General features: G+C 41.7%; 3 protein-coding genes across 3 annotated transcripts; all 3 read right to left on the reverse strand.

Annotated features, from left to right (window-relative positions):
- Positions 1 to 1,038: 1,038 nt before the first annotated feature.
- LOC113139607 (mucin-5AC-like) lies at positions 1,039 to 2,202 on the reverse strand. The gene is made up of 2 exons (XM_033325161.1): positions 2,175 to 2,202; positions 1,039 to 1,993 (listed from the first exon to the last, which is right to left on the reverse strand). The coding sequence occupies exons 1-2, from the start codon at positions 2,200 to 2,202 to the stop codon at positions 1,074 to 1,076; spliced, it is 948 nt and encodes a 315-aa protein (XP_033181052.1). The 3' UTR covers positions 1,039 to 1,073.
- A 5,994-nt stretch (positions 2,203 to 8,196) lies between these two features.
- Positions 8,197 to 10,673, reverse strand: LOC117152648 (mucin-5AC-like). Its single transcript, XM_033325162.1, has 2 exons — positions 8,386 to 10,673; positions 8,197 to 8,278 (listed from the first exon to the last, which is right to left on the reverse strand). The coding sequence occupies exons 1-2, from the start codon at positions 10,671 to 10,673 to the stop codon at positions 8,197 to 8,199; spliced, it is 2,370 nt and encodes a 789-aa protein (XP_033181053.1).
- A 1,030-nt stretch (positions 10,674 to 11,703) lies between these two features.
- LOC117152649 (salivary glue protein Sgs-3-like) lies at positions 11,704 to 13,679 on the reverse strand. The gene is made up of 2 exons (XM_033325163.1): positions 12,572 to 13,679; positions 11,704 to 11,849 (listed from the first exon to the last, which is right to left on the reverse strand). The coding sequence occupies exons 1-2, from the start codon at positions 13,677 to 13,679 to the stop codon at positions 11,704 to 11,706; spliced, it is 1,254 nt and encodes a 417-aa protein (XP_033181054.1).
- Positions 13,680 to 15,737: the final 2,058 nt, after the last annotated feature.

Genomic DNA, 15,737 nt, shown 5'->3' on the forward strand with positions numbered 1-15,737 from the left:
GTTTCCGTTGGGGATGCGGTTGCTTCCGTTGGAGATGAGGTTGTTTCTGTTGTGGGTGCGGTTGTTTCCATTGGGGATGTGATTGTGGTTGTGGTTGTTACCGTTGTGGGTGCGGTTGTTTCCATTGGGGATGCGGTTGTTTCCGTTGGGGATGAGGTTGTTTCTGTTGTGGGTGCGGTTGTTTCCATTGGGGATGCGATTGTGGTTGTGGTTGTTACCGTTGTGGGTGCGGTTGTTTCCGTTGGGGATGCGGTTGCTTCCGTTGGGGATGAGGTTGTTTCCATTGTAGGTGCGGTTGTTACAGTTGTGGGTGCGGTTGTTACAGTTGTGGGTGCGGTTGTTACAGTTGTGGGTGCAGTTGTGGGTGTGGTTGTTTCTGTTGTGGGTGCGGTTGTTTCAGTTGGGGGTGCGGTTGTTTCCATTGGGGATGCGATTGTGGTTGTTACCGTTGTGGGTGCGGTTGTTTCAGTTGGGGGTGCGGTTGTTACAGTTGTGGGTGCGGTTGTGGGTGCGGTTGTTTCCGTTGGGGATGTGGTTGTGGTTGTTACCGTTGTGGGTGCGGTTGTTTCCGTTGTGGGTGCGGTTGTTTCCGTTGGGGATGCGGTTGTTTCCATTGGGGATGCGATTGTGGTTGTTACCGTTGTGGGTGCGGTTGTTTCAGTTGGGGGTGCGGTTGTTACAGTTGTGGGTGCGGTTGTTACAGTTGTGGGTGCGGTTGTGGGTGCGGTTGTTTCCGTTGGGGATGTGGTTGTGGTTGTTACCGTTGTGGGTGTGGTTGTTTCCGTTGGGGATGCGGTTGTTTCCGTTGGGGATGAGGTTGTTTCTGTTGTGGGTGCGGTTGTTTCCATTGGGGATGCGATTGTGGTTGTGGTTGTTACCGTTGTGGGTGCGGTTGTTTTCCATTGGGGATGCGGTTGTGGATGTGGTTGTTACAGTTGGGGGTGTGGTTGTTTCAGTTGGGGGTGTAATTGTTGTTTCAGTGGCTGGTGTGGTTGTGGTTGTTTCCGTTGCTGGTGTGGTTGTGGTTGTTTCCATTGTGGGTGTGGTTGTTTCCGTTGTTGGTGTGGGTTGTTTCAGTTGCGGATGTGGTGGTTTCTGTTGCTGTTGCGGTGGTTTCCATTGCGATTGTGGGTGCGGTTGTTACAGTTGTGGGTGCGGTTGTTTCCGTTGGGGATGCGGTTTGTTTCCGTTGTGGGTGCGGTTGTTTCCGTTGGGGATGCGGTTGTTTCCATTGGGGATGTGATTGTGGTTGTGGTTGTTACCGTTGTGGGTGCGGTTGTTTCCGTTGGGGATGCGGTTGTTTCCGTTGGGGATGAGGTTGTTTCCGTTGTGGGTGCGGTTGTTTCCGTTGGGGATGCGGTTGTTTCCATTGTAGGTGCGGTTGTTACAGCTGTGGGTGCGGTTGTTTCAGTTGGGGGTGCGGTTGTTTCCATTGTAGGTGCGGTTGTTACAGTTGTGGGTGCGGTTGTTTCCGTTGGGGATGCGGTTGTTTCCATTGGGGATGCGATTGTGGTTGTGGTTGTTACCGTTGTGGGTGCGGTTGTTTCCGTTGGGGATGCGGTTGTTTCCGTTGGGGATGAGGTTGTTTCTGTTGTGGGTGCGGTTGTTTCCGTTGGGGATGCGGTTGTTTCCATTGTGGGTGCGGTTGTTACAGTTGTGGGTGCGGTTGTTTCAGTTGGGGGTGCGGTTATTACAGTTGTGGGTGCGGTTGTTACAGTTGTGGGTGCGGTTGTGGGTGCGGTTGTTTCCGTTGTGGGTGTGGTTGTTTCAGTTGGGGGTGTGGTTGTTTCAGTTGGGGGTGTGGTTGTTGTTTCAGTGGCTGGTGTGGTTGTGGTTGTTTCCGTTGCTGGTGTGGTTGTGGTTGTTTCCGTTGCTGGTGTGGTTGTTTCAGTTGCGGGTGGTGTGGTTGTGGTTGTTTCCGTTGCGGGTGTGGTTGTGGTTGTTTCCGTTGCGGTTGTGGGTGTGGTTGTTTCTGTTGTGGTTGAGGTTGTTTCTGACAAAATATTTAACAGAGAGACAGATGTTATGGCTGCTGGGTCAAATGATAAAACACTGGACAGCACAGATCCCTCACCTAAGCTATTGTGCATTCTGAAAACCTCCATAAAGACATTAGTTGTCACACAATAAGTAATGTTAGTCTACCACTGAAATCATTTGTGCATGTTCATCACCTTCTCTGGTCACAGAGGACTCCTCCATTTCAAGGTATTCAAACAGTTAAAATTTATCAGAGTATAGAACAAATAAAATTAACTAGATAGATAAAATAAATAAAATATATAAACCTATATAGAATGGATAGAGGTATACAAATATAAAATTAAACACATTAGAATAGATAAATAGACAAGAGATATATATTGTGGATTAGTGCTCATGTTGACACACTGGTTATTAATTGTACATTTTTGCACTATTGACACATTCAGTGAGTCCACTACAATCTGCCTGTTCTTTTCTATTTGTTCAATTATAGCAGCTGTATTTCCCCTTTCAACATATGTGTTTCACCTTTTCCTATGTTTCCATTAGAAGCTGTTGCTCAGCTGGTAACAAGTATGTTGCAAGTGTCTTATGCTTTTCTGAACCTGTAATTCTGTGATTGACCTCATGTTCTATTGAACAATGCCATGCCAAACGGGTCAAGTCAGGTGTTTCCAGTTATCCTTTGCAATTCTGCTATTGTACAGTACACCTCCAGGTCTGAGTCAACGTTTGTGTATACTGTAACTGTGCTGCCAAAATAAGTGATGTAGATGACCCTACCACCTTTATCTGATGACCAACCATCAGACTAAACTTTGCTTCATTTGTGAGGGCACTGTCATCTACACAGTACAAATGGAAACTGGAGAAGTTTGAATGCATTTTAAAGTAATCATAGATGAATAAATAAATATAAATATAACATTTTCCAATTTCAACTTTACAATCTCTAAAATTTTATCAAACCAACACTGCTGCAAAGGACAAATAATATTTGCAACTTAATTTCAAACTCAGCCGCACCTGATGCTGTTTGCCAGCCAAGATTCATGTTTATGCTCTTGTCTATGATTCTCCAGACTAGCTTCAACAAAGGAAAAATATTCAACCTCATTTTAATCAATGAAAATGAATCAATTTCATTGTTAGATGGTTTAGTGTAATAGTTGCAGTTTTATACTAGTTTTATTACTAACATTTATTTCACTGGACAACACTTAGTTTCTGAGGAGAAACCAAACTTCTTAGGCTATTCTCTTATTTACTACAACTTCAGCCTATGCTGGCCAAAAAACACAATCAATCAAAGTAAGAAAACAATAAAAGTAAAGAAAGCTCTAATGAATGTTTACCTTGTTCATAGGATTCATGAAAAAATCCAAGCAAAAGTAGAAAAATAAATTTTCTTTCCATGGTGAGTAGTTCTTCTCTTTCCCTGAGCTACTGACAAAATAGTCAACCATTGACTGCACACAGTGCTTATCGTGTGTGTTGCTCCTCCCACAGCTGCTACAGGCAGAGACGACTGACTGAACAGAAACCACTTCTGTATAACTTGAAAAAACAGGTAAGGTTTGTTATGAGGGACATATATTTACAAAATATACATCACTACAACATTAGAGAACATACCAGTCACCTGAAAAAAACATCTGAGGTGACCTTACACCAGGTTTACAGCTCAGTGCTCTAACATTAATTAGTCTTTAGAGCAACAGGTTAGTGAGTTCTTATGGGAAGATTTGGATAATCCCAACACATTTAGTTCTTACTGTTTTTCTTACATGTATTAGGATATTTGACTCTAATTGACTCTAATTTTCTAATTCCACGCTCACCCATGAAGTCAATACACTGATTTTTGTTTTGCCATAAAATTGAGCAATACATGAGAAAACAGTCCAATCTCAACCCCATGGCATCAAATGCTGATGTGTTGTCAAGTAGCCTACCTTTTGCATTGTATATAAATAAAGGGAGTCCTTCGTGTTTGTATGAGACACACTATTTTCAACAGGACATGGTTGGGTCTGTGCCTAAAGTTCAGCTAATCAAGTATAGTTTTTGTGGTAAAACTAAACATATAGTTTTTGAGGGTAAACATAATCATGTTGTCTCATACTGATGCAAAAGGCTACCTTTGACCTTAAATAATGACATTTTGTCAAGTTTGGTGGTTACATGAGGCTATGGGATGATCAAGTAAACTCAATTCAAATTTGCGAAAAGACATATTAACAGATCATTTGATTTTTGTTTGACCACGATTCTATTTTGAAATCAGGGCTGCATATCTGCTGGCTTTGCTGAGCAGAGCTGTGCCCTTGGATTTACATGTCTGCAGTCAAAGAGAGATGGAGAAAACAGAATGCACATATGTGCTTATTGAAATTCATTTTTGTGTAATTGGAATAACAGAGCCTTAAAGAAATTACACTTAGGAATTGGACTTGTGGCTACTGCAGAGTGTACCATGTTGCCCTTTTCTCATAGGTGAAATCAGCAAAGTTTGTGATCCATGTTTTATTTTAAGCTCTTAATAGCTACTACAGCAAAATATAGGTGTAGTTCTGAAATCACATAATTTCAAAAGAAATGTTATTCTCATACATGCATTTTTAATCTAACAAAATAGCTATGAAATGTTATTATACTGACAACATTTTTCAGAAATGCTTTAGAATCAAAAGTTGCATAAGGTTTCTTGACCTATAAACATATAGAAATTTAGGCTCCAATAAAGTGGAATGACAGAATATGATCTTAATAGATTAATCGTTATATATGACATGAGACAAAACATATTTATGTTCAATATACATTTTGTCGTAAATATGCTGACAGGTCATTCACATCCCTGACTCTGGGCCCAGTAGTCACAAACAAAATATGATATCACCATAGTTATTGTTGCCAGCGTCTTGTGTGAAACATTTCGTGCTTTATGTATAATAACAGGGGCAACAGAGCAAGAAACACTGGATACAGGGCTTGTCAGTACAGCAGTCACTTCTCCAGTTACAAAGCACATGAGTTGATAATAAAAACCTCAAGAATCAGATTGCTTGGTTTAACCTTCCCTTTATATTGTATGAATTTCCACTGTATTCAGCCAACAGTGTAACACTAAAAATGTTTTAGATTAAATATTTTGAAAAATTGACATAAGGCATACTGTAAGAAGGGAAAGAGCCCAAACAAAAATGTCTCTGTGTTTACTCAAAACAATTTCACCTTGCACCTTAAGTGCAGTCCAGGTACTTCTGCTGCTTTGGAAAAAGTTATTGTAGATCACCACAGCACAGTGGAGTCCAATGCCGTTTTCAGTGGTTGTTTTCAAGGTATGAAGTGGTTGTGGGGAACTCTCTGTTGGGAACTATCTGTTCATCCAATACCACTAAAATAACCATGGGGATATTTCTGTCCATTTGAAGCCTCTATTGGGTACCTCGGAACCTTTGGATGCTTCTGACAGTGACAACGTGGACTGTTCCTTTCAGGAGCTGGTTATTAAAAAACTAATTGGAGAGAAAAGAGAGAATGGACATCAGACCACACCCTTTATATTGCGTATTTATTATTATGATGAATAATGTTGGTTAAACAGAATTCACAAAGCAACCTTATTTTACACATTGTGTTTTACATACCTGTTTAACACATTCAATGATGGTTCTATTGCTGATCTCTCCATAGGAAGTTAACCTCATCTCTAGATGTACCAGTGAGACCAAGTCTGTAGGAATTTAAACACATTACTTATGCATTCTTGAAAAAGCACATTTTATTTCTTATTGATTGATGTTTCAATTGCATCAGGAAGGGAAAAGGATCAAGCAGGATTTATGCTTTTCAGGATGTTAAAATTTTTTAAATTTCAGCTACGTCCATAAAATGACTACCTGAAGGTTTAAATGACTATTTAGTCTAGACTTGAATGACAGATCTGCTAGGGGATAATAGAATTTAAAATAGCAGTCAAAATCATCTGGACCTACTGACCTTGAGGTGGTGTTCTTCCATTTCTAGGGGACGTAACAGATGGCGTTTTTGTCACTGAGGATGCCATGGTTGTTGATGCCTCATATGTTGTGGTTGGTGGGGTTGATGTAGTTGTAGTTGTGAATGTGTCAGAAGTTCTGGTTATTGTTTCTTGACTTGTTGAAGCTGAGACAGGTGGCGTGATTGTTGGTTGTTCTGTATCTATGTCTGGTACAGATGATGGGTTTGTTGATGATCCCATTGTTGTGGTTGGAAGAGTTGATGTAGTTGTGGATGTGTCAGAAGTTGTGGTTATTGTTGCTTGGCTTGTTGAGGTTGAGACAGTGGATGTGGTTGGTTCTTCTGTATGTATGTCTGGGACAGATGATGATCCCATTGTGGTTGGGAGAGTTGATGTGGTTGTTCTTGTAGTTGTGGATGTGTCAGAAGTGGTTGTTAGTTGGCTTGTTGAGGTTGAGACATTGGGTGTGGTTGTTGGTGCTTCTGTATCTATGTGTGGTACAGATGATGGGTTTGTTGATGATCCCATTGTTGTGGTTGGGAGACTTGATGTGGTTGCTGATGCCTCATATGTTTTGGTTGAGAGAGTTGATGTAGTTGTTCTTGTAGGTGCAGATGTGGCAGAGGTTGTGGTTGTTGTTGCTTGACCTTTTGAGGTTGAGACAGTGGGTATGATTGTTGGTGCTTCTGTATCTATGTCAGGGACAGATGATGGGTTTGATGATGATCCCATTGTTGTTGTTGGAAGAGTTGATGTGGTTGTTGATGCCTCATATGTTGTGGTTGGAGAAGTTGATGTAGTTGTTTTTGTAGTTGTGAATGTATCAGAAGTTGTGGTTATTGTTGCTTGGCTTTGTGAGGTTGAGACAGTGGATGTGGTTGGTTCTTCTGTATGTATGTCTGGGACAGATGATGATTCCATTGTGGTTGGGAGAGTTGATGTGGTTGTTCTTGTAGTTGTGGATGTGTCAGAAGTGGTTGTTAGTTGGCTTGTTGAGGTTGAGACATTGGGTGTGGTTGTTGGTGTTTCTGTATCTATGTGTGGTATGAATGATGGGTTTGCTGATGATCCTATTGTTGTGGTTGGGAGACTTGATGTGGTTGCTGATGCCTCATCTGTTGTGGTTGAGAGAGTTGATGTAGTTGTTCTTGTAGGTGCAGATGTGGCAGAGGTTGTGGTTGTTGTTGCTTGGCCTTTTGAGGTTGAGACAGTGGGTATGATTGTTGGTGCTTCTGTATCTATGTCAGGGACAGATGATGGGTTTGATGATGATCCCATTGTTGTTGTTGGAAGAGTTGATGTGGTTGTTGATGCCTCATATGTTGTGGTTGGAGGAGTTGATGTAGTTGTTCTTGTAGTTGTGAATGTGTCAGAAGTTGTGGTTATTGTTGCTTGGCTTTGTTGAGGTTGAGACAGTTGATGTGGTTGGTTCTTCTGTATGTATGTCTGGGACAGATGATGATCCTATTGTGGTTGGGAGAGTTGATATGGTTGTTCTTGTAGTTGTGGATGTGTCAGAAGTGATTGTTAGTTGGCTTGTTGAGGTTGAGACATTGGGTGTGGTTGTTGGTGTTTCTGTATCTATGTGTGGTATGAATGATGGGTTTGCTGATGATCCTATTGTTGTGGTTGGGAGACGTGATGTGGTTGCTGATGCCTCATCTGTTGTGGTTGAGAGAGTTGATGTACTTGTTCTTGTAGGTGCAGATGTGGCAGAGGTTGTGGTTGTTGTTGCTTGGCCTTTTGAGGTTGAGACAGTGGGTATGATTGTTGGTGCTTCTGTATCTATGTCAGGGACAGATGATGGGTTTGATGATGATCCCATTGTTGTAGTTGGAAGAGTTGATGTGGTTGTTGATGCCTCATATGTTGTGGTTGGAGGAGTTGATGTAGTTGTTCTTGTAGTTGTGAATGTGTCAGAAGTTGTGGTTATTGTTGCTTGGCTTGTTGAGGTTGAGACAGTTGATGTGGTTGGTTCTTCTGTATGTATGTCTGGGACAGATGATGATCCTATTGTGGTTGGGAGAGTTGATATGGTTGTTCTTGTAGTTGTGGATGTGTCAGAAGTGATTGTTAGTTGGCTTGTTGAGGTTGAGACATTGGGTGTGGTTGTTGGTGTTTCTGTATCTATGTGTGGTATGGATGATGGGTTTGTTGATGATCCCATTGTTGTGGTTGGGAGACTTGATGTGGTTGCTGATGCCTCATATGTTGTGGTTGAGAGAGTTGATGTAGTTGTTCTTGTAGGTGCAGATGTGGCAGAGGTTGTGGTTGTTGTTGCTTGGCCTTTTGAGGTTGAGACAGTGGGTATGATTGTTGGTGCTTCTGTATCTATGTCAGGGACAGATGATAAGTTTGATGATGATCTCATTGTTGTTGTTGGAAGGGTTGACGTGGTTGTTGATGCCTCATATGTTGTGGTTGGAGGAGTTGATGTAGTTGTTCTTGTAGTTGTGAATGTATCAGAAGTTGTGGTTATTGTTGCTTGGCTTTTTGAGGTTGAGACAGTGGATGTGGTTGGTTCTTCTGTATGTATGTCAGGGACAGATGATGATCCAATTGTGGTTGGGAGAGTTGATGTGGTTGGTCTTGTAGTTGTGGATGTGTCAGAAGTGGTTGTTGGTTGGCCTGTTGATGTTGAGACAGTAGGTGTGGTTGGCTCTTCTGTATCTATGTCAGGGACAGATGATGGGTTTGTTGATGATCCCATTGTTATGGTTGGGAGAGTTGATGTGGTTGTTGATGCCCCATATGTTGTGGTTGGGAGAGTTGATGTAGTTGTTCTTGTAGTTGTGGAAGTGTCAGAAGTTGTGGTTATTGTTGCTTGGCTTTTTGAGGTTGAGACAGTGGATGTGGTTGGTTCTTCTGTATGTATGTCTGGGACAGATGATGATCCCATTGTGGTTGGGAGAGTTGATGTGGTTGATGTGGTTGTTGTAGTTGTGGATGTGTCAGAAGTGGTTGTTAGTTGGCTTGTTGAGGTTGAGACATTGGGTGTGGTTGTTGGTGCTTCTGTATCTATGTGTGGTACAGATGATGGGTTTGTTGATGATCCCATTGTTGTGGTTGGGAGACTTGATGTGGTTGCTGATGCCTCATATGTTGTGGTTGGGAGAGTTGATGTAGTTGTTCTTGTAGGTGCAGATGTGGCAGAGGTTGTGGTTGTTGTTGCTTGGCCTTTTGAGGTTGAGACAGTGGGTATGATTGTTGGTGCTTCTGTATCTATGTCAGGGACAGATGGTGGGTTTGATGATGGTCCCATTGTTGTTGTTGGAAGAGTTGATGTGGTTGTTGATGCCTCATATGTTGTGGTTGGAGAAGTTGATGTAGTTGTTTTTGTAGTTGTGAATGTATCAGAAGTTGTGGTTATTGTTGCTTGGCTTTTTGAGGTTGAGACAGTGGATGTGGTTGGTTCTTCTGTATGTATGTCTGGGACAGATGATGATCCCATTGTGGTTGGGAGAGTTGATGTGGTTGTTCTTGTAGTTGTGGATGTGTCAGAAGTGGTTGTTAGTTGGCTTGTTGAGGTTGAGACATTGGGTGTGGTTGTTGGTGTTTCTGTATCTATGTGTGGTACAGATGATGGGTTTGTTGATGATCCTATTGTTGTGGTTGGGAGACTTGATGTGGTTGCTGATGCCTCATCTGTTGTGGTTGAGAGAGTTGATGTACTTGTTCTTGTAGGTGCAGATGTGGCAGAGGTTGTGGTTGTTGTTGCTTGGCCTTTAGAGGTTGAGACAGTGGGTATGATTGTTGGTGCTTCTGTATCTATGTCAGGGACAGATGATGGGTTTGATGATGATCCCATTGTTGTTGTTGGAAGAGTTGATGTGGTTGTTGATGCCTCATATGTTGTGGTTGGGAGAGTTGATGTAGTTGTTCTTGTAGTTGTGAATGTGTCAGAAGTTGTGGTTATTGTTGCTTGGCTTGTTGAGGTTGAGACAGTTGATGTGGTTGGTTCTTCTGTATGTATGTCTGGGACAGATGATGATCCTATTGTGGTTGGGAGAGTTGATGTGGTTGTTCTTGTAGTTGTGGATGTGTCAGAAGTGGTTGTTAGTTGGCTTGTTGAGGTTGAGACATTGGGTGTGGTTGTTGGTGCTTCTGTATCTATGTGTGGTACAGATGATGGGTTTGTTGATGATCCCATTGTTGTGGTTGGGAGACTTGATGTGGTTGCTGATGCCTCATCTGTTGTGGTTGAGAGAGTTGATGTAGTTGTTCTTGTAGTTGTGGATGTGTCCGATGTTGTGGTTGTTGTTGCTTGGCTTGTTGAGGTTGAGGCATTGGGTGTGGTTGTTGGTGCTTCTGTATCTGTGTCTGGGACAGATGATGGGTTTGTTGATGATCTCATTGTTGTGGTTGGGAGACTTGATGTGTTTGCTGGTGCCTCATATGCTGTGGTTGGGAGAGTTGATGTAATTGTTCTACCCATTGTGGGGGTGGTTGTGGGTTCTGCCATATTTATGTCTGGTGTAGACCATGAATTTGTTGTGGTTGGAAAGGTTGAGGTGGATGTTGATTTCTCATATGTTGTAGCTGAGAAAGTTGATGCAGTTGTGGATGTGTCAGAAGTTGTGGTTATTGTTTCTTGACTTGTTGAGGTTGAAACAGGTGGTGTGATTGTTGGTTCTTGTGTATCTAGGTATGGAACAGATGATGGGTTTGATGATGATCCCATTGTTGTTGTTGGAAGGGTTGATGTAGTTGTTGATTTCTCATATGTTGTGGTTGGGAGAGTTGATGTAGTTGTGAATGTGTCAGAAGTTCTGGTTATTGTTTCTTGACTTGTTGAGGCTGAGAGAGGTGGTGTGATTGTTGGTTCTTCTGTATCTATGTCTGGAACAGATGATGGGTTTATTGATGATCCCAATTTTGTTGTTGGGAGAGTTGATGTAGTTGTTGATGTTTCATATGTTGTGGTTGGGAGAGTTGATGTAGTTGTTCTTGTAGTTGTGGATGTGTCCGAAATTGTGGTTGTTGTTTCTTGACTCGTTGAGGTTGAGACAGGTGGCGTGATTGTTGGTTGTTCTGTATCTATGTCTGGGACAGATGATGGGTTTGTTGATGATCCCAATTTTGTTGGTGGAAGAGTTGATGTGGTTGTTGATGCTTCATATGTTGTGGTTGGGAGAGTTGATGTAGTTGTTGTAGTTGTGGATGTGTCAGAAATTGTGGTTGCTGTTGCTTGGCTTGTTGACACTGAAACAGTGTGTGCGGTTGGTTCTTCTGTATCTAGGTATGGAACAGATGATGGGTTTGATGATGATCCCATTGTGGTTGGGAGACTTGACGTGGTTGTTGATGTCTCATATGTTGTGGTTGGTAGAGTCGATGTAGTTGTCGTAGTTGTGGATGTGTCAGAAGTTGTGGTTGTTGTTGCTTGTTTTGTTGAGGTTGAGACAGGTGGCATGATTGTGGGTTTTTCTGCATCTATGTCTGGGACAGATGATCGGTTTATTGATGATTCCATTGTTGTATTTGGAAGAGTTGATGTAGTTGTGAATGTGTCAGAAGTTGTGGTTATTGTTTCTTGACTTGTTGAGGCTGAGACAGGTGGTGTGATTGTTGGTTCTTCTGTATCTATGTCTGGAACAGATGATGGGTTTATTGATGATCCCAATTTTGTTGTTGGGAGAGTTGATGTGGTTGTTGATGCTTCATATGTTGTGGTTGGGAGAGTTGATGTAGTTGTTGTAGTTGTGACTGTGTCAGAAATTGTGGTTGTTGTTGCTTGGCTTGTTGAGGTTGAGGCATTGGGTGTGGTTGGTGCTTCTGTATATAGGTATGGAACAGATGATGGGTTTGATGATGATCCCATTGTTGTGGTTGGAAGGGTTGATGTGGTTGTTGATGCCTCATGTGTTGTGGTTGGGAGAGTTGATGTAGTTGTTCTTGTAGTTGTGGATGTGTCAGAAGTTGTGGTTGTTGTTGCTTGGCTTGTTGAGGTTGAGACAGGTGGCGTGATTGTTGGTTGTTCTGTAGCTATGTCTGGGACAGATGATGGGTTTGTTGATGATCCCAATTTTGTTGGTGGAAGAGTTGATGTGGTTGTTGATGCTTCATATGTTGTGGTTGGGAGAGTTGATGTAGTTGTGGATGTGTCAGAAATTGTGCTTGCTGTTGCTTGGCTTGTTGACACTGAAACAGTGTGTGCGGTTGGTTCTTCTGTATCTAGGTATGGAACAGATGATGGGTTTGATGATGATCCCATTGTGGTTGGGAGACTTGACGTGGTTGTTGATGTCTCATATGTTGTGGTTGGTAGAGTCGATGTAGTTGTCGTAGTTGTGGATGTGTCAGAAGTTGTGGTTGTTGTTGCTTGTTTTGTTGAGGTTGAGACAGTGGGTGTGATTGTTGGTTTTTCTGTATCTATGTCTGGGACAGATGATGGGTTTGTTGATGATTCCATTGTTGTATTTGGAAGAGTTGATGTAGTTGTGAATGTGTCAGAAGTTGTGGTTATTGTTTCTTGACTTGTTGAAGCTGAGACAGGTGGTGTGATTGTTGGTTGTTCTGTATCTATGTCTGGGACAGATGATGGGTTTGTTGATGATCCCATTGTTGTGGTTGGGAGACTTGATGTGGTTGCTGATGCCTCATCTGTTGTGGTTGAGAGAGTTGATGTAGTTGTTCTTGTAGTTGTGGATGTGTCCGATGTTGTGGTTGTTGTTGCTTGGCTTGTTGAGGTTGAGGCATTGGGTGTGGTTGTTGGTGCTTCTGTATCTGTGTCTGGGACAGATGATGGGTTTGTTGATGATCCCATTGTTGTGGTTGGGAGACTTGATGTGGTTGCTGGTGCCTCATATGCTGTGGTTGGGAGAGTTGATGTAATTGTTCTACCCATTGTGGGGGTGGTTGTGGGTTCTGCCGTATTTATGTCTGGTGTAGACCATGAATTTGTTGTGGTTGGAAAGGTTGAGGTGGATGTTGATTTCTCATATGTTGTAGCTGAGAAAGTTGATGCAGTTGTGGATGTGTCAGAAGTTGTGGTTATTGTTTCTTGACTTGTTGAGGTTGAAACAGGTGGTGTGATTGTTGGATCTTGTGTATCTAGGTATGGAACAGATGATGGGTTTGATGATGATCCCATTGTTGTTGTTGGAAGGGTTGATGTGGTTGTTGATACCTCATATGTTGCGGTTGGGAGAGTTGATGTAGTTGTGGATGTGTCAGAAGATCTGGTTATTGTTTCTTGACTTGTTGAGGCTGAGACAGGTGGTGTGATTGTTGGTTCTTCTGTATCTATGTCTGGAACAGATGATGGGTTTATTGATGATCCCAATTTTGTTGTTGGAAGTGTTGATGTGGTTGTTGATGTTTCATATGTTGTGGTTGGGAGAGTTGATGTAGTTGTTCTTGTAGTTGTGGATGTGTCCGAAATTGTGGTTATTGTTTCTTGGCTTGTTGAGGTTGAGACAGGTGGCGTGATTGTTGGTTGTTCTGTAGCTATGTCTGGGACAGATGATGGGTTTGTTGATGATCCCAATTTTGTTGTTGGAAGAGTTGATGTGGTTGTTGATGCTTCATATGTTGTGGTTGGGAGAGTTGATGTAGTTGTTGTAGTTGTGGATGTGTCAGAAATTGTGGTTGCTGTTGCTTGGCTTGTTGACACTGAAACAGTGTGTGCGGTTGGTTCTTCTGTATCTAGGTATGGAACAGATGATGGGTTTGATGATGATCCCATTGTGGTTGGGAGACTTGACGTGGTTGTTGATGTCTCATATGTTGTGGTTGGTAGAGTCGATGTAGTTGTCGTAGTTGTGGATGTGTCAGAAGTTGTGGTTGTTGTTGCTTGTTTTGTTGAGGTTGAGACAGGTGGCATGATTGTGGGTTGTTCTGTATCTATGTCTGGGACAGATGATGGGTTTGTTGATGATTCCATTGTTGTATTTGGAAGAGTTGATGTAGTTGTGAATGTGTCAGAAGTTGTGGTTATTGTTTCTTGACTTGTTGAAGCTGAGACAGGTGGTGTGATTGTTGGTTGTTCTGTGTCTATGTCTGGGACAGATGATGGGTTTACTGATGATCCCAATTTTGTTGTTGGAAGGGTTGATGTGGTTGTTGATGCCTCATGTGTTTTGGTTGGGAGAGTTGATGTAGTTGTTCTTGTAGTTGTGGATGTGTCCGATGTTGTGGTTGTTGTTGCTTGGCTTTTTGAGGTTGAGACTTTGGGTGTGGTTGTGGGTTCTTCTGTATCTATGTCCAGGACAGATGATGGGTGTGTTGATGATTCTATCGTTGTGGTTGGGACAGTGGGTGTGGTTGTTGGTTCTTCTGTATCTGTCTCTGGGAGAGATGATGGGATTGTCGTTGATCCAGTTCCTTTTGTTGAAAAAGGAGAAGTGGTTGTCTCTGTTTCAAATATTGTGTTTCGGACAAGTGACGATATTGGTGGTTCAGTTGTAGTTAGTTCAGCAGATGTGGTTGTTTGTGCTTCATTAGTGTTGGATGTTGCAATAGTTGTGGTTGATTCTTGACTTGTTGAAATTTGGACAGCTGATGTAGTCAGTGGTTCTGCCATTTCTGCGTTTGAGATCGGTGATGGGTTTGTTGGTGCCTCAGTTGTTAAGGTTATTTCAGTGGACGTGGCTGTTGGTCCTTCAGCTGTTGTGTTTGTGACAGTGAATGTGGCTATTGTAGGTCCAATTGTTGTGGTTGGGATAGCAGATGTAAGGGAATGTGCTGTTGTGGATTTTCAGAAAAGCAATCACATCAAAAATCACAAGAACATTTCAGCTATGAATTCCTAGATTGTCACAATCATCCTAACAGGAGTTTTGCATTGTGCCAACTACACAGCAAAATAGAGAATACATCAAAATTTGTAAGTTAGAGATAATCACCTTGATTGACTGTGATGCATGCTCAAATCCTTATGCAGTTTGCTTTAGTGTATAAATCTTCGGTTTTGAATGATTGCATTTTGGAATTTATCATAAATTAAAACATATGATAGTCTTTTCAGTGGCCTGAGATGCCTTTTACCAAAGAGTTATGTTTAAGTGTTTTGCACATCAGCTGTTGCAACCTTATTTTCTGGAGGCATTCAAGCATTACATGCTCTCCTTGAATAAACCAAAACCAATTAATTGTCTGCCCCATTTTGATCAAATGTTTTAATGTACATTAATGACGTTTTTTACATTTCTTGAATTTATGCTTATAATTTCTCAATCTGTTTTAATGTATAAAAGAAAAACAATTCCAGTCTAAATGTCTGATTGGTCTACAAATTTTGGGAAATTATCGACCTCTGAGTTAAAATGTGCTAATTCTTACATATTTTGTATAGATGAATTAGAAAACATGTGATGAAGCTGCTTGTTTCTGATGTAAAACATTTCTAATTATTCATACACAGGTGCGTATATTTTCCTACAAGAGAGGGGGCTGTCCAATGATCATGATGCCTGGTAACTTCTCGACAAAGTACGATAGAACAATGAAAGATTAAGATTAAACTACTTTATTGATCCCAAACTGGGAAATTCCCCTCTGCATTTTAACCCACCCAAGTGGGTTCACACCGTGAACACACACCCGGGGCAAAATGGTACAGCATGAAAGTTTATAAATTTGTTTTCACTTTGATACTAAAGACTATACCTAACTGTAACTTATTGGTCCTTTCTTAGCAAATGCTAAGGTTTTGGTGTTGATTTTCGTAAATAACTGGTCCGTGTGTGGTTATCCCCTTTGCTTTCTAGATTTGAATTTGAATAACATATGGAAGCTTATAAAC

The sequence above is a fragment of the Mastacembelus armatus genome, chromosome 4 (genome assembly GCF_900324485.2).
Source record: "Mastacembelus armatus chromosome 4, fMasArm1.2, whole genome shotgun sequence".
In the NCBI taxonomy this organism is placed as follows: Eukaryota; Metazoa; Chordata; class Actinopteri; order Synbranchiformes; family Mastacembelidae; genus Mastacembelus; species Mastacembelus armatus.